The sequence below is a fragment of the Polypterus senegalus genome, chromosome 12, assembly GCF_016835505.1.
Source record: "Polypterus senegalus isolate Bchr_013 chromosome 12, ASM1683550v1, whole genome shotgun sequence".
Lineage (NCBI taxonomy): Eukaryota > Metazoa > Chordata > Cladistia > Polypteriformes > Polypteridae > Polypterus > Polypterus senegalus.
In genome coordinates, this window is record NC_053165.1 from 159,561,978 (window position 1) to 159,589,869 (window position 27,892).

Consider the following 27,892-nt stretch of genomic DNA (forward strand, 5'->3'; position numbering starts at 1 on the left):
CTGTCATTTTTCCACCTTCAAAACTGCTAAAGGTCTCTCAGATTGTGAGTGCACAGCCTTTCTCATGTCCAACCACAAATTCTCTATTGGACAGACATCTGCACCCAGCCTTCACAACCTTTTCAGCTGCTTCAGCTCATTCACATTGTTGTTTCACATTGAAGCCTTACCTGTGATGCTTTGTGTTTCTTCTTAAGCTTGTCGTCTTGCCTGAAAGCAAATCTATTAAGGTGCAGCTTTCTTGTAGACTCCCCTTAGGTTTTCATACAGGATTTCCCCATATTTTGCTGCATTCATTTTGCCCTTATAAGCCTTCCAGGGTCAGCTGCAGAAAGGCATCTCCACAGGCTGATGCTGATGATGATGAGGATGGTTTGTTTTAGCAAATGTGCTGTGTAACATGGCATTTCATCTGATGGCCAAAAAGCTCAATTTTGGTCTCATCAGACCACAGAACCTTCCCTTAACTGGCTTCAGAGTTTCCCATTTCTCTTCTGTCAGGATGTCCTGTGTGTGACCGGTGAAGTACCTGGACATAGTAGTTGTCTGCACATCCAATCTCCCCCACTGTATCTTTTGACTCCTTTTCAGAGTTCTCAGAGGTTTCTCAATGGCCTCCCTCACTCGTCTTCATCAGTTTTTGTGGACGGCCTGCTCTAGCACATTCCCACCTCAACCATACTCTTTCCATTTCTTCATGGTTGATTTAATGATGATATTTACTCACTTGGAGATTTTCTTGTCTCCATCACCTGACTTATGCTTTTCATGGAGCTTTTATCATCATTGCGTAGGTTAGACCATCATACTGGACCTTCTGGTACAATCAAGTGAAACCCCAAGCAGGTGTCCTGCATTGAATTAACGAAGGGACTTCTAAAGCCGGGCGGCATGGTGGCTCAGTGGGTAGTGCTACTGCCTCGCAGTTAGGAGGCCTGGATTCGCTTCCCGAGTCCTCCCTGCGTGGAGTTTGCATGTTCTCCCCGTGTCTGCATGGGTTTCCTCCCACAGTCCAAAGACATACAGGTTAGGTGCTTTGACGATCCTAAATTGTCCCTAGTGTGGGGGTGTGTGCCCTGCGGTGGGCTGTCGCCCTGCCCGGGGTTTGTTTCCTGCCTTGTGCCCTGTGTTGGCTGGGATTGGCTCCAGCAGACCCCATGACCCTGTGTTAGGATGTAGCAGGTTGGATAATGGATGGATGGATGGACTTCTAAAGCCAATTGGTAACACTAGTGATGATCTAGGGGTGTCATATTAAAGGGGGTGAAGACTTATGAGATTAATAACGTGATTTATAGCTGTCAATAAATTTAGACCACTTTGCAAAGATGTGTGTTCACTTTGACAATAAAGAGACTTTTCTGTTCATCAGTGTCCAAAATAAAATAAATTAAGTCCACTGGGATTTAATGTTGTATAAAAATAAAACGTCCAAAGGAGGGTGAGGACTAGTGAGACTTGTATTTGTCACTGCACACGTGGTGTTCTTTGGGGTGGTGCTCAGCATTGAAAGGTGCTATATAAAGTAAAGATTGCTTGCCCTCTTGCGTCTCCCAGTGAGTCACTAAACCTCAAAGGTGGATATTAATTCTGAAGGATTATAGAAGGATGCTCTATAAAATCGCAGCGTGACCCTGAATGACTCACTCCATTTGCCGGCACTTCCACATAAACTTAAACGTAAATCATACTTCACTTTGGAGAAAAGCATCCGCTGGTGAAGCAAACATAAATTACAGCTTTTTAGTTTCTTTTTTTCATAATCAATTTTTGTTGGTTTAATAAACACATATGGAAGGATGTTATCATAGAAAGGTACATTTCATTTTTATTTGTCTTCTGTCTTCCCCTACTCAAAACTCTACACCGGGTTGTGCCACCATGTTTGTCTGGGCACTCCCATGGACATGCCCACAGCATGCCGTCTTACCAGTGTGTGCGTATAATGTAACAGGAGACTGCTGTCTCATGAAATTATTTGTAAATGCATCCATGGGGCAGGAGTCAACGGTTATAAAATGATCTTTTCTGTGGCAATAACCCTGTGAATTACTCTGATGCTATTATGAGCAAAAAACAATGCAAATATAGGCCATTAAAATGAATTAATTCAATTGTTATGCACTTGAATTCTTAGCTATTTAATTATGTAAAATATTTAAACTATTGGGGGTGTCACGTTGGCACAGTAGCTCCCACTCCTATTTGTGACAATAGAGACTTGGATTCAGTGCCCTCCCACATCCCAATGACACTAAGATGCCCACTTGGCAAGTGTAACAGGCCCAGTATGAGTCAGTATGCCCAGTGAGTGACTGGCTTCCCATCTAGATTTGGTTGCCCCTGGTAAAGATGGAATAGACCCCCACTCCCTGTGCCTTTATAGTGAAATGAGTTCAAAAAAGTAGGAATTAGCATAAGACGCCCTAATTCAGGATGTTTACAAGAAATGTAATGAGTTACTTCCTGAGACAGAAGTTCATCATAAACAAGAAGAGCAGCATCAAATACTTCAAATATTAAAATGTGTCTCAATTTAGATGTTTAAATCTAAAAATTCTTAATTGTAAAAGAAATTTGTCTTTTTTTTTTTTTGAGGGCCATAAAGGAGAAGGAGGTTAGGAACAGGCACTGATACAGCATGTTGCCGCATCCAGCACATGACAAACCACCTCAGGATCCCAGATTAAGAGCCGAGGGCAGCCATGCGACGGGTGACACCTTAGCACCACACTAGTTCAGATGGAATGGAACAGGATGAGGTTTTTTTATGGGGCTGGAGTGCCAATCCTGCCACCAAACCTCAAGTTTTCCCTGCAGGTTGGAGGGCCTACTTGCAGGACTGGATGCAGGTTAACGTCATACCCAGGATGGAGCACTTGCAGGTTAAGGGCCCAATAGAATAGAGTCATTTCTGGCGTTTATGGCATTCGAACTGGCAATTGGACAGATCCCTAGCCTCATAGCCACCACTCTGCCCATTTAGAGGGATAGACACTTAGTAAATGAAAATTAACATCACATTCATAATCACTGAACTTGAAATAGTCTAAAATGATACCCTACATACTTACACTTGAAATTTGTTATTTTTAATCTTCTGGGAGTAGCTCTTAAAGGTCTAGGACCACCAATAAAGAATCAAATATCAAAAATATGATCATATGTATGACCACCAACCTCAAGTCATGTCAAGTCGGTGAGCATTCACTGGTACAGTGCGTTGCCGCACCCACTACACGATGAAACAACTTGGGATCCCGGTTTTCAACCCCCCAGGCATGACCCTCTATCTGCCACAGCCAGGTGTTACGTGGGCGACCCCTTGACCTGGTCCAGCCACTCGGGTCTCCAACAATGAGGATCCTAAGAGCTGGATCACGCTTGGGGAAATGCACCACATGGCCGTAGTGCTGTAAGAGACGCTCCCTCACAATGCAGGTCATGTGCCTCATTCAGGAATCCATGAGCAACACAAAGTCAAACCAACAGTACCCAAGGATTTTTCCGGACAGTACCAAAGTCTTTGTCTCGCAACCATATAGCAAGACAGAATGCATTAGGACTCTAAAGACTTGGACCTTTGTCCTTTTGCATTGATATCAGGAGCGCCACACACTACTTTCCAGTGACCTCATGATCCCCCCATGCTCTCCCAATCTGTCTACTGACTTCATAGGAAGAGTCACCAGAGACATAAATGTCACTGCCAAGGTCAGTAAACCTCTCGACAAGGTCGACACTCTCTCTGCAGACAGACACACTGCTGATGGCCGTGTCCAAGAGGTCATTAAAGGCCTGGCTCTTGGTTTTTATCCAGGACACTCACAAGCCCAGACACTCAGACTCCTCACTCAGTCTCTTGAGCGCCACAATCAGAGCCTCCATTGACTCAGCGAAGATCACAGCATCGTCAGCAAAGTCAAGATCCATGAATCTTTCTTTACCAACAGATGCCCCACAGCCGCTGGACCCCACGACCCTGCCCAACACTCAGTCCATACAAGCATTGAACAGAGTAGGAGCAGAACACACCACTGACGAACCCCAGAATCAACTGGGGAAAACGCAGAGGTCCTGCCTCCACTCTGCACAGCACTCACAGTACCAGCATATAGGCCGGCCATGATATCCAGCGACCTCCCGCGATCCCTCAGGTTCAAAACAGCATAAAACGAGGCGCAACATACAAGTATTACTGATCCCCATTTTTTTTTTTTTTGTGAAAAGGAATACATTTGACCCCATGTATTTGGGTGATGTGGGAAGGTACAACATCAAGTTCTGTAGACTATAGTTTTGCTGAAGGCACTAATTGGTTTTCTGTTTATTTCCCAGCACAAAATAGAAAATGGCCTAAAAACGAGGATTTTTCAGGTCTAGAAGGCTAAAAATAGTGGACAACCCCAAAAAGCTTGACATCTTGCATGAGAGGACATCAAGATGAGTCAAATGCTATTTCATAATTTGGGGTTTTTCTTGTAGTGGTGAGTCAGTAGGCACCAGACAGAAAAAAACTGAAGTGATTTCAAAGCAGGCAGAAGAAATTCTTATGAAAGCCAAATGGATGGAATATTGAAATGAGTGTAAAGGAATATGAAAAATGTTCATAAAACATTTCACATTACTTGTGTCGAAGAATTCACATGTCAAGTCATTCGGTCGTATGCTCATAACTTGCAAAACACAGGCGCTGTTTGCTAAAAAAATGTTAAATAAATGCTTCTGGAAAAATCACAATTCAGTGACAAAAGTCTGTCACTGAAGCTACTCCTCTGTCTGGAGATGACACTGTTAAGTGGATGCAGTGGATTATTCATGATTGACAGGAGTTTGCTTAGTGCCCGTCGCTCTGCCACAGATGTTAAATTGTCCAACTTTAATCCTACAATAGAGCCTGCCTTCTTAACAAGTTTGTCCAGGCGTGAGGCGTCTTTCATCTTTATGCTGCCACCCCAGCACACCACCGCGTAGAAGAGGGCACTCGCCACAACCGTCTGGTAGAACATCTGCAGCATCTTACTGCAGATGTTGAAGGATGCCAACCTTCTCAGAAAGTATAGTCTGCTCTGACCTTTCTTACATAGAGCATCAGTATTGGCAGTCCAGTCCAATTTGTCATCCAGCTGCACTCCCAGATATTTAAAGGTCTGCACCCTCTGCACAGTCACCTCTGATGATCACGGGGTCCATGAGGGGCCTAGGCCTCCTAAAATCCACCACCAGCTCCTTGGTCTTGCTGGTGTTAAGGTGTAAGTGGTTTGAGTCGCACCATTTAACAAAGTCTTTGATTAACTTTCTGTACTCCTCCTGCCCACTCCTGATGATCATCATTATGATAATAAATGAGTGAGGGGGGAGTTGAGGATTCTTATATTATTATATTCTTGTAACCACACTCTGTGTGTATCTCTTGAGAAAGTCTCTTGTCTATTCTGCATTTTTTAAAGAACTCTCAGACATGTTGATAATCATATATGATAGACTATCTAGAATGGGGAGTAGTTTGTTTTAAATTGGTCACAATTTATTTTTAACTCTGCCATATCAATGAATACAAAATGGCTGCATTTATGAAACTCTGCATGTCACATTTCCATAATATGAGATGATGCTTGGCGTCCTGTAATGGATTAAAATCTAGCCATGCAAGTAAGACTTGAGCCGATCTGTAAACACCAGTGGGCCCTGTGCCTAAAGCAACTGAGGTCTTTACGTAACAGATGAGTGTGTTTCATTCTTGTGAATATGTCTGAGAGGATACCACTCAGCCCTTATAATATCTTCTAGAATTGTCTGAGCTTAGTAGGTCAGATCCCTCCTCTGTCCCACCCAACTGGTGAATTCACATCTGATACGCTCGGCAGACTTATGGAGTGTGTGGAGAACGCTTCCCAAGATTCTGCTTCTGCACTCTTAAAAATAATGCTTCTGTAATAGCCCTTTACTGGGCTGTGTGGTTCTATTGTTTGACAAAGAGCCTTTACATTCTGTGAAGGCTTCTTTGTTTATGAAATTGGGTCTCTGAACTCTGAAACGGTTTTTCATATATGGACAAAAATCTTTAGGTATATTAGGCAGGATACAACAGACCAAGATGACCAGAAATTAGCCTGTGTCGTTGTAGGTAGGACCCCATTAGTATTTCACAAATCTGTTATCAGTTTGTGGTTAATTACAGTATAATGCAAGTGAGGAGAGTGTGTTGAGTAGATGGAAAGAGTACTTTCAGAGGCTGATGAATGAAAAGAATGAGAGAGAGAAGAGGTTGGATGATGTGGAGATAGGGAATCAGGAAGTGCAATGGTTAATCAAGGAGAAAGTAAGGACAGCTATGAGAGGATGAAGAATGGAAAAGCCATGGTCCAGATGACATACTTGTGGAAGCATGGAGGTGTTTAGGAGAGATGGCTGTGGAGTTTTTAACCAGATTGTTTAATGGAATCTTGGAAATTTAGAGGATGCCTGATGAATGAAGAAGTGTACTCGTGCCGATATTTAAGAATAAGGGGGATGTGCAGGACTGTAGTAACTACAGGGGAATAAAATTGATGAGCCACAGCATGAAGTTATGGGAAAGAGTTGTGGAAGCTCAGTTAAGAAGTAAGGTGATGATTAGTGAGTAGCAGTCTGGTTTCATGCCAAGAAAGAGCACCGCAGATGTGATGTTTGCTCTGAGGGTGTTGATGGGGACGTTTTGTGAAGGCCAGAAGGAGTTGAATTGCATCTTTGTGGACCTGGAGAAAGCATATGACAGGGCTCCTCAAGAGGAGTTGTGGTATTGTATGAGGAAGTCGGGAGTGGCAGAGAAGTACGTAAGAGTTGTACAGGATATGTACGAGGGGAGTGTGACAGTGGTGAGGTCTGCAGTAGGAGTGACGGATGCATTCAAGGTGGAGGTGGGATTACATCAGGGATCGGCTCTGAGCCCTTTGTTATTTGCAATAGTGATGGACAGGCTGACAGACGAGATTAGACAGGAGTCCCCGTGGACTGTGATGTTTGCTGATGACATTGTGATCTGTAGCGATAGTAGGGAGCAGGTCGAGGAGACCCTGGAGAGGAAGAAATATGCTCTAAAGAGGAGAGGAATGAAGATCAGTAGGACCACCAAGGCAGAATACATGTGTGTAAATGAGAGAGAGGTCAGTGGAATGGTGAGGATGCAAGGAGTAGAGTTGGCGAATGTGGATGAGTTTAAATACTTGAGATCAACAGTACAGAGTAATGGGGATTGTGGAAGAGAAGTGAAGAAGAGAGTGCAGGCAGGGTGGAATAGGTGAAGAAGAGTTTCAGAAGTGATTTGTGACAGACGGGTATCAGCAAGAGTGAAAGGGAAGGTCTACAGGACGGTAGTGAGACCAGCTATGTTATATGGGCTGGAGACAGTGGCACAGGAGACAGAGCTGGAGGTGCCAGAGTTAAAGATGCTAAGATTTGCATTGCGTGTGACGAGGATGGACAGGATTAGAAATGAGGACATTAAAGAGTCAGCTCAAGTTGGACGGTTGGAAGACAAAGTCAGAGAGGTGAGATTGCATTGGTTTGGACATGTGCAGAGGAGAGATGCTGAGTATATTAGGAGAAGGGTGCTAAGGATAGAGCTGCCAGGTAAGAGAGGAAGAGGAAGGCCTAAGAGAAGGTTTATGGATGTGCTGAGAGAGGACAGGCAGGTGTTGTGTGTAACAGAACAAGATGCAGAGGACAGAAAGATATGGAAGAAGATGATCCGCTGTGGCGACCCCTAATGGCAGCAGCTGAAAGAAGTTAATTACAGTATAATAAATATAATACCTTAAGGTTCTTTCTAGAACCTTCATGTGGATGTTTCTTGTTTGAAACAAAAATGTTGCCCTCATGGCATTCATTGCTTGGAAGAACCACTTTATTTGTAAGAACTCTTCTGTTACCATCAGTTCATGGTTATTTATGGACCCTATTGCAGATGAAAATAAAAGGATCCTTCTGGAACTTTTTTGTGGGTGGTTCTTTAGTGACCCTAAAATGGTTCTTGTATGGCTGGGGTTTCTTAAACTTTTTATTTCTTTAGACTTTTCATAGTGCCTTCGATACCCATTCCATCATCGGATCATTGGGTTGACATTGTATTGTGGTTTGGACACATTTGATGCCCATATGGGTTTGCTACCTGGGTTAAAATACACACAATCAAAAATAATGCCAACCTTCCCTTGTAAGCTTTACAATGCAGTCTTGTTTAAAAATTATATTGATTTACAGGCTACGTCTTATCTAAATAAGCCTAAAATAATCCTTATTTACCTTGGCAGTGACATTCATGTCTCTGGTGATCCTTCCTATGAAGTCAGTAGACAGATTGAAAGAGCACGGGGGGACATGAGGTGCTGGGGTGTGTGGAGCTCCTGATATCTCTGCAAAAGGACAAAGGTCCAAATCTTTAGAGTCCTGGTGCTTCCTGTCTTGCTACATGGCTACGAGACATGGACACTATCCAGTGACCTGAGAAGAAGACTGGACTCCTTCAGTACCGTGTCTCTTTGGAGAATTCTTGGGTACCACAGGTTTGACTTTATCTTGCTCATGGAGTCCCGAATGAGGCACCTGACCTGCATTGTCAGTTACGGCACTACGGCCATGTGGCGGGATTCCCTGAAGGTGATCTGGCTCACAGGATCATCATTGCTGAGGACCCTAGCAGCTGAACCAGGCAAAAGGATATGCCCACGTAACACCTGGTGGTGGCAGATAGATGGTAATTTCTGGAGGATGGGACTTGACCACGTGTCTGCCTGGGGGGTTGCCAGCCCGGGATCTTGAGCTGTTTCTTAGTGTGGCTGTACCAGTATAGGCTCCCCAACTTGACATGACCTGACATGATCCACACAAATTAAATATTACAAGTCTTATTTAACAAACTGTAAAAAGCACATTTTTTTTTCATATATGTGCCTATTGAGGTAGTGGTGGGGGGGTCAAGTTTCAATACACTGGGGTCCATGGGGGTCTTAATCCAGCATTGAGGACTGGTTATGGGATTCAAATCCAGCAAACTATATCCATGAGGCCTTAGTGTTCACCTCTATGGTGCTGCCCACCTTTACATTTCATGCATTGGTTCATTGATTCACTGAGTCAAGGGTTCAAGATGATATGCAGCTCACTAAGATCTCGCCTCACTCTGTCTCACTCCTGTCTTGGATGGGTCAGCCTTTTACTGGATTGAGCAAGCGCAGAAATAAAATGAATGAATGAAGACATCAGGCTGGCATAAATGAAATGTGTAGAACAAGGAGAGATGCGTACAAAAAAGCTGCCAGCTCTTTAATGCTGACTCAAGGATGGTGATATTATACAAGCCATGTTTTTTTTTTTAAGTTTTTTTTTTTTATATTCAGTGAATGTACAAGGATTAGTAGAATATCCTTTTCAGTTTGACATTGCAAATTTTTTGTGCCATTCATGTAAAATCCTTAATGAAATATTCTATAATGCAGCAGCACAATAGCATGAAGACTTTCAAGATACTGGGGGACTCATTTTATAGCAGTTATTTGGAAGGGACAATGGCAGTGGTGATGTCCTTAATAATGTGCAGTATTGTTAGATTTGTTTGGGCTCCTGTTTTCTACATATTAGCTTTAAATGAATTATTAATATTAGAGGAATGCAAGTCTGGTGCATTGGTAAGCATTGCTGCCTCACAGCACTGGAGACCCGGGTTCAAACAATCAGTCTGCACCGCAAGCACATGTCTGTCAAGGTGTGTGTGTGTATGTGTGCACAAATTCTGGTGTCCCATTCAAAATCATTAAGCCAAAAGCCCCCAGTGCTGCTAGGATAGTCCCCAGGTTCCTGTCACTATACTGGAGTGTGCAGGTTCAGAAGATGAAAGATTGATATAAATCAGAGAGTGAAAGTTTATCTCTTAAATTTCAAATTTACCTCAATGACCATTTTGCAGAGTTTGTGATGTGGAACACCAGCCTTCAGATGTTCACAGATGTGTTTGGTTGTATTTATGTCTGTGGCCTGACTTCTTTCTTCAGTGAATTCTCCTCCAGACGATGTCCACTCTGTGTGCTTCCATGATTAAAGCAAAGAGACCTTATCAAAACAAATAAACATCAATTTGTTTTATATAGCGCCTTTCTGTACTCAACATCATCCCAAGGCGTATTCCAAACTACTAGCTCTATAGCTCAGTATTTTAAACTGATTTCTGTTATAGTCATAGGCAGGTGAAGTGACCCATTTAGCAGCCTACTGATTTAAAGACCAGTAGCATTACAACAAAGCCACAATGCAGCTGGCATCAGAGCCCCTTTATTTTTTTATTTTTACAAAGTCTCCCCCCAAAAAAACACAGACACACATAGATACATCTCTGCATATGTATGTATATATAAATATATATATATATATATATATATATATATATATATATATATATATATATATATATATATATATATATATATATATATATATATATATATATATATATATATATAGAGAGAGAGAGAGAGAGAGAGTTTATTTACCTATCTGTAATATAGTTCTATCTATCTATCTATCTATCTATCTATCTATCTATCTATCTATCTATCTATCTATCTATCTATCTATCTATCTATCTATCTATCTATCCATTCTAGACTACCTCTTTATCTGTCTAAAGCAGTGCTGTCCTTTGCAGATCCTGGCAAGCTTCACTGGCTGCCCATATCTAAATTATAAAGTCCTTCTTGTGCTTAACGGCACCTTTCATTAATTAGACATTCTTATCCTTGTTCCTGTAATCGTTCTGCTGTGTCACAAATTCCTGTCCATGTAGATTTTACTTTTCTGGGAAAATCAACACAATGTTTTGTGGACTGGAAAAGATTATAACTCCTGAAGTCTTCAGTTTTTTTTTCCCTTTTTTTTTTTTTGTAAATATTTATATAAAAAAAAACCTACTGAATAATGATCACAGAGGTGCAAGAGTTAACAATTAAGCTGATTAGTTCTTGGCTACTTTGTTATTTAAGCTTTATTGTGAGGTACCTGCATGTTAAGAAAAAAACAATGAAAAAACACATCATTATTAAAGTTCATCCTAAAATGTATATGCTGACAAGACTTCAGTGAGCTCAAAGCCAAAACAGCAATAACCATTTTTTTTCCAAATTTCAAACAGAAGTTCACTCTCACTAATGCCAAGACCGAGACAGTGCTGGACTCAGCCATCTGATTTTGAGAAATTTGGTTAACAACTTGGATTAATATGAAATTAAGAATATGGAAGGAATGAAAGTCTGCAGTTGCAGCAGCAAGCGATTGTCAGGACTTGACACTCCAGATATAAAACTTATTAGATGTAGCCATATAAACCAGTCTGTCTCATGTAGCACCATTCATACCTATTACCTGTTTTTCCATTTTTTGTTATAAGAGAGTGCCTTTCAAATCTATTATATAGTGCCTTTCATATCTATCTATCAATCGTTATACAGTGTCATTACTGTGTATCTATTATATAATGCATTTCTCACCTATTATATAGTGTCTACAGTTTAGCCAGTTATAACAGACACATTGGCACAGGGAAAGTACTTCTATATCTTATTATTCTATTATCTTATTTGTGAATTTCCCCTTGGGATTAATAAAGTATCTATCTATCTATCTATCTATCTATCTATCTATCTATCTATCTATCTATCTATCTATCTATCTTTCATATAGTGCCTTATCTATCGATCGATCGATCGATCTATTATTTTATTCATATTATGTGTACTTCTGGGGTTTTATATTCTATTTTGGCACTGAAACAAATGAATTTCCTATCTATCTATCTATCTATCTATCTATCTATCTATCTATCTATCTATCTATCTATCTATCTATCTATCATTATATAGTGCCATTCCTGTCCATCTCTTATATCTACCTTGATGTTGTGAGTTGAAATTCTTCCACTTTCACTTCACCTGCCTGGGCTCCATTTGGGAAAAACAAAGAGCTGTAAGCAATTGTGTCACAAATGTCGTAAGGCCCGTGGATAAAGGTATCAGCTAAATATTATCTGTGTATTTATATATTATATAGCGCCATTCCTAATGGTCTACACAGTATACAGCACCTTTCCTAACTGCTTCTTTATTATAGAGCGCCTTTCATATTTATCTCCGCCTCTTATCTCTCTCCCTCCCTAAGCTGAAGGTGCTCGCTGATGCCTATCATATCCGCTATCCATGAGATAAGGGGTGGGGGGCGATCTATGCCGGATCGCGCTTCAATTGCGCCTATTGGCCGGTAGGGGCTTCTTGCGGAGTTCATTGCACCAAAAAGTCCAGCCTTTGCATCGGGTGGGCAGGATGGAGATTCTATATTTGGCGGTTGGGCAGGCGGATGGACTTCGAGGGGGCATTTCACGACGTGATGAGATGAAAGCCTTCGCTTATGTGCTCTATAAAAATAAATCTGTCCATGAATAATAAACGCGCCTCGCCGCGCGGTCAGCGCTTACCTTGGCGTGATCACAGAAGCGATGTACCCGTAACGGTTATACTGTGGAGCGGTTAATTGCTGTATACGCGCATTCTAATTCATTTTGTATACACATACGCAGCCTGCACTATATAGCCCATGTGTTTATATTAAAAAGTCCCTTCCGCACGCCTTCTTTTCACCGAACAGGCGTTCGCTGCAAAGCCGAACCCCCAACCCCATTCACCTCTCTTCACACCCGCCCTCCCCCTCATTTGTTTTATTTCTTTTCCGTAAAACCAAATCTCATTTTAATATGCCTTTATTTAGTTAATCAATTAATTCACTGTGTCTCTCCATCAAACCGTGGGCTTGGCTGGCGGTGCCTGCAAGCAGTGAAAGTCGAAGCAGAGAGGAGCGGCGCACCATTGGAGCCCCGGCGTCATGTGCCGCTGGAGGCTGAGTGAGGATGGGGCTTGGAGCGGCGCTCTTCTCCTCAGGTTCTCTCATTAGCGCTCAACCTGCCAGCTCAGCGGACCTCTCGCGTGCAGCCCCCACCAACCTCCTCCTCCTCCTCCTTCTTCTTTCCCACCCATCCCTCAAAAAAAAAGCCCCGTTTTAGCTAAAACTCGGGAGGAGGACACATAACACGGAGAGAGAGAAACGGGGCAGAGGCAAGGATGAAGGGAATCACGATACCGGGCACATCATCCGCAACACCCAGGAAGGGACATTCGATCTGAAAAAAAAAATGCTCCTGCAGATCTTGAAGCTTACGGGATTTTCATGATGATGATGATGATGATGATGATATTGAGGTTGGTGGTGCTGCTGCCGGCGATGATGCTGATGCTAATGCTGTCCTTCTGTCCCTTCGGATACTATCGCGGCCGGATTTATTCCTTGCTTTAAAGCTCCGATGATGATGCGGCCGCTGTTTTGAAAGAAGAATACCGAATCGGAACCGTGTGTGTGTAGCCAAACAAAAAGAAAAAAAGGAAGGGGGACACAAGTGACCGTCCGTCAATGCCGCAAAACTACTTTCATCGGCTACACCTTTGATCATTTTTTTGTGGTGTGCGTGAGTGCGGTGAGAGAAAGAAAGCGAGGACGACGGTGTGCGTGTTTGCGTGTGTGTGCGTGAGTGTGTGAGCGTGTGAGCGCGAATGTGTGGAAAAAAATAGCCCTGTGCTCAATCAAACATTGCGGATGTAGCAAATAAGAAGAAGAAGAGCGAAAACAACGCACAAGTGATTTTTATTTATTTATTTAATTTTTATTTTGGTTGCAAGAATTCCCCGAATATGCAAATTGTTTAAGGAAAAAAGATTCCGCTCAGAAAAGGATCAGCATAGACTGGAAGAACCCTTTTTTAAGTCTTGCACCCCCCCCCCAACACACACACACATATATATAGATACATCTATGCGTATGTATGTATATATATAAAGTTGTGTATATTTGGACCCCATTTTTCAAATCTCCAGAAATTCGAGGAAACAATTGCCCGCCTGTCAAGTCTCGGAGCAGATGAGATGTAATGTGGTGTTGCTGCTGCTGCTGCACTGTCTCTCCTTCACTTCTGCTTCGTAACGATTGGCGTTTGGTGTCTGTAGAATGGCGAGGTTTGGAGACGAAGTGCCGGCCAGGTATGGCGGGGGACCCGGCCAAGGCGGTCCAGGACGCGGCGGCAGCAGGCAGGGCGGCCCGCCCGGAGCCCAAAGGATGTACAAGCAGTCGATGGCCCAGCGAGCCAGGACTATGGCCCTTTACAACCCTATCCCTGTCCGCCAGAACTGCTTCACCGTCAACCGGTCGCTCTTCCTCTTCAGTGAAGACAACGTGGTGAGAAAATACGCAAAAAAAATCACCGAATGGCCATATCCTTTATACTATTTGTGTTATTTTTAATCATCTTATAATTATTATGGAACAGGTTAGCCAAGTTCTTGCAAAATGTTTCTGTAATTTATATTTCCATGCTCATATGCCTTTTATGCTTGTAACCATAGGGGGTTCATCTGCAAAGAAAAAGTGCCCATCTGGGGTATGCCCTCCAGCGCCAACTAAGAGCAGCAAAAGGTGAGGCCATAGCCCACCAAGCATGCAGGGCACATTGCAGCAGTTTGTCTCATCAACCTGACCCGCTTCATGCCGCCATGCATGTGAAGACACATGAGCACACGTATGTGCTTCGACATATGTCGAGGGAACGCAGGCATGGAGTGCCAGCGCGTTGGGACTGGCGTGTCTGCTTTGCTGTGCTACTTGCTGATGTCAGCAAGTGCAGCTCCTGCCTTTGCCAGAAAAGCCACACCGAACCCACTCGCCCCCCCATCCTACACGCACACACACACACTCCTCTTACTTCTGGGGCCATAACAAAGGCAAAGAGAAGAAAATGGTCAGGACTTGTCTCCTTCATGTCCAGCATTAGCTGGTGTGTGTGTTTGTGTGATGGGGTGTACCTCACCATGGAGAGAAAGGGAAATAGCAAAGAAAATGGTTGTCAGTCGCAGGCTCCACACTGCTCTGTAAAAGAAGTATCCCTGCTGACTCCCCTATCGATCTCGCTGTATTTTTAACACGATTATAGATCCACTTGCATGCACAAGCTCTATGTTTTTTTTTTTTGGATGCCCAAATGAGTGTCTTCAAATGGAAATGTGTGCACCACATCATCTAGGTGGCTGGCCTGGCATTCCTGTGACTTTTGTGATTTAGTTGGCGGTGGCATGGTAGAAAACAAAAAAATGAAATGTTTGGTTGGGGAAAAAATGGCTGTTTGGTACCTCGCTGGTGTTTTTGCTCCGTATCTGTAATCGCAGTGAACTACAGACTGGGATTGTTTCAGCCAAATGAGTTTACTCCACATCACCCTGCCATTGGCAGTCTTCTGTGTTTTGTGTATGGTGGCTCGGTTTTTAATGCTGTTGGCTTATAGATTCAGGCTGGTGGGTTCAAATCCAGCAGTTAGATGTCATCGGTATGGATTTTATGCATTTTTCTCTATTCTCTTACATCCTAAGTGTGTGTTTTGTTTCGGTTCAATGCAGTGTGGCGCAGTGGTTAAGACTTTGGACTTCAAACCCTGAGGTGATGGGTTCAAATCCCACTTCTGACACTCTGACCAGGAGCATGTTGTGTCACCTACCTGTGTGCCAATAGAGGAAAAATGAAATAATTATGACCAGGTGTATCTCAAATGTTGTAAGTCACCTTAAATTGGGGTGCCCAACTCCAGTCCTGAAGGGCTGCAGTGGCTGCAGGTTTTCATTCTAACCCTTTTCTTAATTAGTGACCTGTCTTTGCTGCTAATTAATTAATTTCTTTTGAATTCATTTTATTTGACTTACTCTTGAAGACTCAGACCCTTCAATTGGTTCTTTTTCCTTAATTACCAGCCAAACTATAGTGAGGTACAAAATGAGCCAAAAACAACTGGTGTCCATCATACAATATATTAAAAATAAGAAAGATGCCAGTCTCAGGAATGATGATCTACTCTTAGAAAAGAGAAAATCCACAATTACAGAAATTTCTGCTGCTATTGCACAATGAGAGCAGCAACACGCCATGGAATTAAAGAACAAGTTTAATTAGCAGCAAAAACAGATCACTAATTAAGAAAAGGGTTAGAATGAAAACCTGCAGCCACTGTGGCCCTCCAGGACTGGAGTTGGGCACCCCTGCCTTAAATGAATGAGCCAGTCAAATAATAAGTAATAATAGTGGCCCTAAATTGGACCGCTGTGTGTGTGCTATGGGATGGACTGGTGCCCCATCTGGGTTGGCTCCTGCCCTCTGATTGATGTTGCTGTCCCATACTGGCTTAAGCAGGGTTGAGGTTCTCCTGCTGAATACACTAAGGTGCTCTTGACATATTAGGCTTCCATTTTCAAAAAAATGTAAAGAACGTGAAGGAAAGCAGTGGCGAGGAAAAAATAAATAGGGCAGGCTTTGTGTATCTGGTTTTTATATTTTCTATTATTATAATGTGTGCATTCCCAAACTTGCTTAATCCAATTTTGGGTCATGGGGGCTTTGGCCTATCTTTCCAGTACTGGGTACAAGAATGGAAACCATCCAGGAGAGGGCGCCAGTAAATAGCAGGAAACCACCCACACACCCACAGGGTCACTTTAGTGGCACCAGTTTAGCAAACCAGTGTGTCTTTGAGGACATAGGAGGAGAAACCACACAGACATGGTGGAGATCATGCAAAGTTCACACAGACACGGGGAGAACATCCCAAGTCCACAAATTTGAGGAGAAGATGTAAACTCAACACAAACTTGGGAAAAACATGCAAACTTCACAACGACATAGGAAGAAAATACAAACTTCACACATACATGGAGAGAACATGCAAACTCCATACAGTCGTGGAAGGAACATTCAAAATTCACCCAGAAATGCACACTCCACACAGGCAAACTCAACACGGACGTGGGGACAACATGCAAACTCCACACAGATATGGTGAGAATGTGCAGACGTTATATAGACAATAACCGAACTCAGGATTTGAATCTGTATGGCGGCGCCCTAACCACTGCACCAGCTTAGCGCACATGACTAGTATTACCTTAATCAAAAATGAGAATGAAATGTTTGTCAATGAGTTTTGCTTTACTGAACATTTTTAGTAGTTGAACATTGGTGTCTGAGTTAACACATTCAAAGCTTTATGATTGCTAAACTTGGTGAGGGTGTCATTATGGAGGATGTGCTTCAGCAGGAACTGCAGATGTCCTTCTAAAACTGTGTGTGTTGTGTGGGTACAGAAAACAATGAGTGCTTTTAGAACAAAGGCTCATGCAAGATGGAAGCCTGATAGTTGTTGGTGGAAATGAAAACCTCAGTGCACCCACTATGGTAGTCACTAATGGAGCGCCATTTATTAACCCTCATTACAATTTGACTTCAGGTAAAAGTCACCAGACTTGGACGTGAAAGGAATAATACGAAAAGCTGAAGTCTGCAGTGAAAATACTTGGTTTGGGAAATTCTTTAGGAATTCTGACAGTCAGGCACTTTCTTCATGTGTCTCCAGAAGGTTTACATGTTTTACAGCACCTCTGACATGCCATCTGAAATGATACAGTGCCTTTAAAGTGCCACTGATGTGCCTCCTGAAATTTTGTCCTTGAGTGTTTAGTGGTACATCTGACAGAAATCAGAAAGATGCCAAGGCTACCTCACTTGGTGGCATGAAGCTCTGTAAAATCTCAAGCAAAAGATTTGCCATTTATAACTACCACCTGATACTTTTACAAGGCATTTATACTCTTGGATCTCATATTTGACTTGGTAGTTGTGACTTGTATAAAAATATCACATTTATTTAAAAATAGGACATTTGTGGCAGCATGGTGAGGCATATATCAAGACCCGCGTTACCTACTTTATTTATACAATGTAATGCCAGATTGCCAGTCTACAGTTTAGCCAGTAACAGACACATTGCCAAAGGGACAGTACTTCTGTATCATTAATATTATGTTATGGGTGTAGTTTTGGGGTCTTCCACTTATTTAAGAGTTTGCACCGGCTATTTCATAATGTTTTATGTACTATTTTGTTGGTGAAACAAATAATATAAATAACAAATATAAATATAAATAACAAATCTATACAAATAAATTATCTATCTATCTATCTATCTATCTATCTATCTATCTATCTATCTATCTATCTATCTATCTATCTATCTATCTATCTATCTATCTATCTATCTAATTTTAAGGTTGGCCCAGTGGTCAGTGTTGCTGCCTCACACTGTAACTGGAGCACCAGCCTGGTTATTCCCTGTTTGAAGTTTCATGTTCTGCCGGGTCAGTGCAGGTTCTCCACGTTACTCTCCCATCGTAACCACATGCTTCATCACAGACTCATTTTCTATGTCAGCGTTTATGGTTTACTGAAAGAATCCTTTCCCTACATCCTCTCCCTACCCATTTTCTTAATCCAAATATTCCATTAGAGTCTACCTCGGTATCACTGAATGGAATGCCAATCCATTGCAGGGCACACTTACCCCCTGTAAATTAATACAAAAGACAGGCAAATGAGAGTTGAGTATCCCATAGGAAGCCCCATTTAATCTCAGTGTCTGAAGGATCTGCATTTTGCTGCAGTGGTTCAGAGCTCTGTTTCCCTTCAAACTCTTCTGGAGGGACTCTTGATTATATACAGTATCACTCCTGCCCCAAAGGGGGGTGGTTTCAGCCAGCAGGTAAATGACTTCAGCGGTTCTCCAGATTTTTCTACCTTCTCCGTTTTAAGGAGACAGACGGAACAAAAGTTAGTGGTGGTGTCTTACTTAATTCCTTCTCCATATATTTATCCAGCACAGACCTGTTAAACTCTCCCTATGCCCACGTGGCTGACACAACACTCCCCTCTTCACCTAACCTGCATGTCTTTGGCTGTGTGGGTGCTGGTCCTCAAGCCAGAGGACTGCTGGTTCAGCCCTTCCTCTAAAACAATTTGTGACCCTAAGTGACTCACTTAACCAGCCTGTGCTGCAATTATCTAAAAATGTCTGAATGCAACTGCCACGTTTTTTTGCAAGTCGCCTGGGGCAAAGGCCTCTGCCAAGCAAACAATAATCAAAATGAGCAACCAGAAAATGGAAATTCAGAGAAAGGGAAAACTACACACCGAGCGCGGCCAGCCTAGAATTTGAACCCAAGTCCCTGGAGTGGCCAGGCAGTACCACTGCCTTCGATGCTGGTCATCCTGTAATGTCCCAAAGCTTTTTCAGGTATTATTTCTCATACAAAAGATGAGCTTTGTCACTTATTAAGATTAGAATGACAGGTCCCACGTCACTCTCAGTGTCTGAGGGTTGTTTCCTTATATTTTCCAGCTTGTTCGCTCGGACTGCATTATGAATGGGGTCAGTAATTTTGTGGCCAGTGAGTCCCATGTTGAGATAACGCAGCCACTTTCAGTATTTCATGGATTCTGTTTGAGCCTGGGACACCACGAGATGTGAAGGGAAGCATTTTCACCACAATACCAACTACAATAAAAAATGTGAGCACCAGTTGTGCATAAATGTTGTCTCCCCCAGTTCTCTTTTAATTTTGTATAAATCATCTGGATAAGTACGTCAATAAGAAGCTGGTTATGTTTACTGATGACACTAAATGAGGTGGAATGGCGGATACAATTGAGTCAGCAGAATCATTACGGATGGGCAGAATTCAGACTTGGAATGAAATGTGACACACAAAATTCAGTGTAAAGGAACGGAGAGCGTTACAGTCAGGAAGTCCGAGATTAAATGTGGTAATGTTATGGGGGTTAGGGTTAGGGGTCTGAAATTTGAAGGTGCCCCTTTACGAGAGGTAATTGGGAGTTGTCGTGGGAAGGTCAGTCAGTGTTCAAATTCAGACAGTGGTAATAAAATTTAATAGGGTGCTAGCTTAAATAGTGCCCTCTGTGTATCGGGTACAAACCGAATTATGTTATCGTTCTTGATCTTGAATATATTGTACAGATTTGGTCTCATATTACAAAAGGATTTAACGGCGCTACAAAAAGTCAGGAAAAGAGCAACTCATCTGATTCAGGACCATGGAAAGCGAGCTAGTGATTTAGAAAAGTGAAATCTTTTACTGAAATCTTGTCAGTGTAAGGCCCTAGTCGGACGGGAATCATTATAACAGCAAGAGGTGAGGTAGATAGATGGCACTCCTATTTCTGTAATTTTTCCAGATATATCTTATCCGAAGAAAATGGTCTAGCTGCAGACCTCCACAGCTCTGTGACTCAGGAGATCCACTGAACAGCCAATCAGATTCCACATTTACATCACATGATTTACACAGTGGAAAATCTGAGAAGGGAGTGGCTACGTTGTGCAGCATTACACAACAGTGTTGTTACCTAAGAGAAGGCCGTACTGCCTATTGGCCGCTCATCATATTCATGAGTCAGATAACTCCTCCCACAACTCTAATCCTAATCGTAGTGTAAATGTATTTTATGAGAACGAAACCCAAGTTATGCCTTCAATATGGGTTTGTTGATAAAGATGAATAAAATTCTAGTGTAATATCACTGACAGATCAAGCAAAGGGTGCCACACACCTTAGCACATGTACGTTTCGATTGGCTCCTTGGCGGAACGGAGTTGTGGAGGTCTGCAGCTAGACTCTGTTGTATCCTGTTCAAATCCATGGTACGAATTACTGACATGGTGTGGTTAACAGTGACTTTACTGTCGTATGTCCTGAAGGCTATCCCATCTGAACAGGACTTAAGTCGATGGAGTTAAGTGGAGACGTTGGTGCGGCTGCTCCCCCTAATCCTACATCTTGGTAGCTGTCGATGTGGAGTTTGCACATCCTCGTTGCATCTGTGCAGATTTTCTTTTGGGTATTCCAGTTTTAACCCCCCACATTCACATGAAGTGGTGACCGATTGTGGGTGTGTGCACAAGTTGGCCGTCTGATGGACTCATGCCCCTTCCATGGTTGGTTCCTGTCTTGTATGTGATTCCACCTGAAATGGATTAAGTGGGCGTGTGAATATTACGTCGTGTTATAATAGAAGTGTTAAAAATGTCATGATTTCGTGGTTATTTTATTTTTTTCTCATGTTCTACTAGGGTTATGTGATATACAGCTACTGAGAAGTACAAAAAAAAAAAAACGAAAACAGGGTGGCATCAGCATTTTGGTATTTTTGGTACTGGAACTGGAAGTAAACAGTAGTTTTCAAAGACCTTATGGTCAGCTCTTCATTCTTCCACTCTTAACCTCCTTAGTATTAGACCTGAGCATCACTCGGGCTGTAAAAACAGTGCTAACAGCATTAGTGCCGAGTGTAAGACACGAGGTTTACTCAGGCTGTAAAGTGGCAAGAGTGTTAGTGCGGAGCGTTACTTGGACAATAGTATAGGCATGTCCTGAGTTAGTGTCAGGCCCGAGCATTACACTGGGCAATGGTGTAGATGCGTTTTCTCCTACTGTCTGGTAAGAATCGTCATTTTCAAAACAAAAGATGCAGCACTCTTTAGACTTTTTTTTAGATAAAAATGTAACAGTAAGGAAGTTAAGGTGCGCTGCTGACCTCACAGGGGATGCCCACCGATCTCTGATACAATGGAGGCTCCTCAGGGTTCTTCCCATCTTCCTCATTTTTAAAAGGGAAATGTTGCTTGAAATGACGGAGTCCAGCAAGTCATGGAGGAGTTTGATTATGCAGGGCCACAGGGACCCGAACGATTGTGCGACACACTAGGGAGGCTTGAGTCAGGGTGGGGTTCAGTTATCTGTTGTATGCTTGGGCACCAGTGCAGTAGTGGTACTGAGGTCGGAAATTTTTGAAAGTTAATATTGATAACAAAGTTTAGTCTTTTAGTACCAATCCAACACTAGGTGCTACTAAACATGTTTTCTTACTTTTTTCTACCCTGTGGGGGTTTTAAATATTAGGAATCTGTTTCTGTTATAACAAATCCTTTCCAAAAGAGCAAAACCGAAGTCGCAGTCTAAAGTTAGAAGGATAAGGAGTTGGCAGGGTTTATTCCATTCTCAGATATATTTGAATTAAAAAATACAACTCCCTAATTAATCATGTCAATGATGTCATCATTGTACCATCCCATAGAATTATGGGAAACACTATCTAGGTAATGAATGGCACAAAATCTACAAAACTGTGGTGCCCGTTGTTGAAACAAAATGGTGTCAAATGATAACATAAACGCCCTGCAGTGGGCTGGTGCCCTGCCTGGGGTTTGTTTCCTGCCTTGCGCCCTGTGTTGGCTGGGATTGTCTCCAGCAGACCCCCGTGACCCTGTAGTTAGGATATGGCGGGTTGGATAATGGATGGATGGATGATAACAAAAATAATTACTGTATGTACTATTTTACAACTGTGGTGGGCTGGCACCTTGCCTGGGGATTTGTTCCTGCCTTGCGTCCTGTGTTGGCTGAGATTGGCTCCAGCAGACCACCATGACCTTGTAGTTAGGATATAGCGAGTTGGATGATGATGACTGACTGACTATTTTACAAATCCTTCAAGTAGCAAACAAACTGCAGAAATTGAATGTTTGGGTCTTAAACCTCCAGAAAAAAAACACCCAGAAGACCATTAGAAGAGTGCACAAAAACGAAAGGAGAAGCCAGTCATCACTCTGTGTTTCGTCATGGGCGCCACCATTCTGAGCGACATTCTGTTTACCCTTCTGAGGTCCCTAATGCAATGGCATTTGTAATTGTTAGGGTTGGTTATACATTTTTTTTCTACTTTTGCCGAGCTTTGTTTGTGGTTTATTCTTAGTTTGGGTTACCAAGAAACATTTTGGGTTGGTTTTGTCCTTTGTGGTTGTTGTTTTGAAGAGTTTTAAAGCTTCGTTTTGGGAAGTCTGCAACACCATTTTGATTTTATTGCATGTGGTGCTAAGACAAGAGTCCCGTTTGCCAGGGAGTGTGGTCACAGAGGTCGCAACATTTGACATCATTAATGCGGCGGGTTTAAAGCTCAGTACTGGCCGCCATGTTTCATTCAAATTTACCGATAACTTTTTGAAATTATGTTCTCTGGTTAACTTTGGTATTTAAACTCTTGCTATTTCCTAAAACGAATTACCTTCAGACTTAGATGCTCAATTTATTTTTGACCTTTGGATCTGATCCTTGCTTGGTGTCGACTACAAATTTGAACCATCCATTTCCTGATCCCGAATGCCTCTCTTAGCCCTGCTTCGGTTCAGCATAACAGTATTCAAGCCGGCAGCCATTATGTCAGCTGATATGTCATTTTTGTGAGCACCGGGAGATTGACGTGGGACATGAACAGGCTAAAACTATGAGATCAAAGGACACGCTCGTCAAGCCGAGACACGAGACAAAAGTCGTAGTCAAAAAATGTTTGCAAAAAGGTCCAAACCACAAAAACATCAAAATGAGAAATGTTTTAAGCAAAGGACGTAGAAAAGGATTTGAGATCCAAAAACCCTGTAAGTGAATTTCAAGTGACCGTTTAATCTATTGTGTCGATTACCCCACGGGTCATGACTTATGGGGATACTGTCCTAATGATGGGTGTCCAAAATGGTGGCCATCATTAAAATAAAAGATGGCAGCCAAAACGCACCTATAAAAGGAAAAGATAGAATGAAATAATTACATTATTCAAATAATCTATGACTTCAAAAACTCCCAAACCCATAAACAATATAAACATGAACATTTTTTTAACTTTCATATATTAATGTTCAAAATGGTGGTGTGAACAGTAAGACAAAATGGAGTTGCAGCAATTTCACAAATAAAATGTTAATTAGAATAAACTTCTTGAACAATAAAACAATGCAAGAATTATTTAGCATAGAATATTCCTCAATAATGCAACCAAAAAATAAACCTGATCTAATGCAGTAAAAAATTTATTGAAGGATAGAAAAAGAGATTTTTTAACAGATTCAAGTCATTACAGAAAGAAAGCATGGTGTGGGTCAGGAAGGGGAAGGAGGCTGAAGCAAGAAATTCCAATAAGAAGCAAAGCAAAACTCGAAAACAAGAATTAAAACTAAGATGCAATCCTGAAGCTTTAAATATGCATGATCAAGCAGCCCTGCCTTCTTTGGCTCAATGTAAAGGAGACAGGGCAGATAAATGAAACAATAGCAAGGAAATTTAACAAAAATTAAAAAATAAAAATAAAGACAAATTAAAACCAAAAACAGAATTAACTACAAAAATATTCAAAATAATATTGAAAAAAACAACAAAAGAAAAAGATAACCTTGTCAGGATTGGGCTCTTTTTTCAGAATTTTTATACTTTTTTTTTTGTGTTGATTCTGGTAATCTGACACCGCTTCGGATTTTTTTGATTTGCTGAATTTGATTCTGTCCAGGCAATTTTCTTTTGTTTTTGAACGGTAATAAATTATTGGACCAGTTTATCCACCATTTTGGTCTTCACGCTTGTCGCCATTTTGGAGCTCCCATCGTTAGGGCATACGCGGCTTGTTTTTGTGGGTGTGTCCTCTGAGGTTGTGATAGGATGCATTGGGTTAAAAGGTCAAAGTAAATCACCTCCTCATCCGAGTTGAGGTTGCAAAACGCTGTTCTATTCACTCTTTCAAGTGAAATTCTTCTGGGGCTTGTTGGTGTCAGGGTCTTACCCCCTCTATGAGTTTTGTGTGCATTCTTAAATGTGTTTAAAATCATCCAATCAGCGGGGTGGGAGGGTCTCTCTTGGGGTGTCCCACACATTAGCACACATGAATCAGGGGCTTCATCATTCAAGTTAAACAAAAAGATCAGGGGCTTTGCACCGTTGATCAAGAGTTTAAGATCTGAAGCCCACTCTCCCTACCACAATGTCACTGCTTTCAAACTCTTTCTGGTAAACAAGTTTTGGATAATGAATTTTTGCTCTTGTTTTTTGACAGAGATTGTTGTCTCCAGTTTTGGCCTTTTAATCCCCCAGAATTTCTCCTTTTGTGTTTTTTGTCTTTTTCCTGGCTCACTGTTAAACCCAGCTTGCTTGCAGACATTATAGGATGGGGATGAGACTCTGGCTGAAACATAACAGCCTGCTAGTGTTATATGCTATGTAACTTCTCTCCTGTCAACAGATTCCGAATTCTGGCTCATTTGTTCTTACATTCATTTTAGTTTGTGAATTGGTTTCGGTGCTAAGACCTTTTGACTTTGCAGTGTTCATCTCTTGCCTGTCTTTAAACTTGGATTCAATGTCTGTGTGTCTATCTATCTATCTATCTATCTATCTATCTATCTATCTATCTATCTATCTATCTATCTATCTATCTATCTATCTATCTATCTATTATATAGTGCCTTTCATATCTATCTATCTATCTATCTATCTATCTATCTATCTATCTATCTATCTATCTATCTATCTATCTATCTATCTATCTATCTATCTGTCTGTCTGTCTGTCTGTCTGTCTGTCTGTCTGTCTCCTGGTCCTTTTCACTACTTCTTCTCTGTCTGGCATGCTAGTCACAGCAGTCTGTATCAGAACTAGTGCTGAGGGGGCTCATAGTGAAAGGGATGGGGGGGGGAAGTAATATAAAAACAGACCCTCCATTTGACTGGCATACGGCAAGGGGGCAGTAATATAAAAACAGACCCTCCATTTGACTGGCATACGGCATGAGGGCAGTAATATAAAAACAGACCCTCCATTTGTCTGGCATACAGCACATTTATATCAACTATGTATACACTTATCTGTCAGAATGGTACATTGTTCTGTCTCAGCTAAAAATAGTGACAAAATTCTTCATTGAGATATCAGGCGATGAAATGTGGTCAATTAAATAGATGCAGTCCTCGATACCATAAAGCCAAAAGGGTCTTTCTCCGAGCCAGAAACATAAGACAAAAGTCAGAAATCGTTGAACAAAAAGAAAGTCAGAATACTTAGACACAGAAAATCGAACATTAAGTATTATTTTCCAAAGCATGGATAAATGAGAATCGCAATAGCCAGAATTTATAGATTGCACCAGTGACAGCACATGTGGCACACTCCAGCAGAACTCTGGGAGTTTTGCCTAGCAAGTGGTTTTACATCCCTAGCACAAAATAGCGGGGGCCATGAGCATTTTGAAATGCTGTAATAGGAAGACAATAGAATTGGTAAGATCTGAAGGACGTCAGCTAGAGTAAAACTAATATCAAAATCAAATTCTCTGAGTATAAAATCCCCAGTTTAGTCACACAGATCTTCAAAAAATACCAAGGGGAAGGCACGCAAATTTAATTAAGTGTACCAGTCACAACACAGATGCTGTACTTGTGTATACTGAGCACACACATTGATGGATAATGAGGAGCAAACTTGGATATGCAGTGAAACTCAGTGTTTTGCTTTACAGAAATTTGTGACACAAACTGTGTTTCACTTCCAGTGAAATGTGCGCCATTGACACAAGTAGAAAGGAGTTTACACCTGTCTGGAAACGTTCACGTGCTTTATCTTTGTGTCTGCTTACCATTTAATATTTAAACTAAGATCTCTAGTGAAAAAACAAATCACCAGGCTGATTTACTGTCGCATGTTGTCGAGCCACAGGTGTGTTCTGGTCATACAATCCCCACTTTGGCTGTTATGATGACAGTCTTGGTGATTGCAATCCTAAATACGTATCGGAGGTAGAAAAGAAGCCTGACGCTCTGTGGCGCTTGGAGCAGACATACCCTCAAACGCTTGTGTACGAAACAGGAGTAGCACTCGTGGAGTAAGATTTTCCTGTGGCGAAAACCTGGTAATGTAGACAATTGTGTTGTTTTGGTGTCTTTGAGAGGAGAATATTACAGCAGGTCACAATTTTAAAAACGTGTCACATTCCTCCACGGTGAAGTAGGCCATAAATCGAATTGACAGGTGTGCGATGGATTACACGCTGAAGAACAAAACACAAGTAAATACTTTAGGAAGCAATAGTTCTTTACTTTTCATCGAAAAAAATATTTTAAGCTTTCAAAGGTTTTGTTAGTTTTGCATTTCTCATTTGCAAAATTGTATGTGAGGCAAATTTTAGGGTCAATTTTTGCGAAATTGTAAGTGAAGGGAAACTTCCTTGCGTCTCTCATCACTACTAGTGGATGTGAAAAGGTTTTCCATCGTTATGTACTTGCAATAGCTATTGTTTGAGACTCGCTAGATCCAGATGTCTTTAAAACAGAGCTTTAGGCTGCAACAATCCTTGTTTTTCACTCAACAAAAAAAAAATTGAAATCCCACTGAAAACTCATTTTAGTGAATTTTGAGAAATTGCATATAAATTGAACTTTAGCATTAGTTTTGCTACATGTGTCATTCAGCATTTATTCCTCCATATTTCTTGTATTTTCAGGTAGTTATAGCATTTGATGTCCACGTTTTTGCATCTGTATGTTAAGGCTGGCAATACCCGTTGGCACATCGCCGCAGGTAGAGAGTCGCTGGCCTCCAGGAAATGAGAGCCATGATAGGTTTAACCGGCTTTACCATACTGTGACCCACCAGTCCAGTGTGAGTTGATAAAGGATGATCAGATTTAGCCTGAGGTATCTGCCGTGACCCACTCCCGCCGAGTAACCCTTCTGGAAGTTGGAACTCCTGACGATGTAACTCACAGCTTTGTTTGTCCAACACAAACCTCCTTGTCTCGTCAAGCAATGATCATTCATCCAAAAACACACAGATGATGGCACTCACACTCCACCATACTTATGAGTATTAATAATTTTTTCAGGTTAAATACAATTTTCTGTGAGTCCGTTAAGGGTTTTGGTACTTTTGAATATCAGAGATTTTGTTTTACTTTGATTAATGATTGTCTCTGAATGAATAAAATTTTGTTCAAGATATATTGTTTTGTTCCCCATGGACTCCACCATTGGTTAGCATGATATAGAGAATCATTGCTACGTATGATTTCCAGA

The 27,892-nt window shown here is 41.7% G+C and overlaps 1 protein-coding gene across 1 annotated transcript in view; it reads left to right on the plus strand.

Annotated features, from left to right (window-relative positions):
- Nucleotides 1–27,892, plus strand: part of LOC120540050 (voltage-dependent P/Q-type calcium channel subunit alpha-1A-like) — a 514,575-nt gene that overhangs the window by 44,103 nt on the left and 442,580 nt on the right. The window contains exon 2 of the mRNA XM_039770511.1: nucleotides 14,073–14,336. Within this exon, the coding sequence (XP_039626445.1) occupies nucleotides 14,073–14,336 (264 nt within the window). The remainder of the gene's footprint in view (nucleotides 1–14,072; nucleotides 14,337–27,892) is intronic.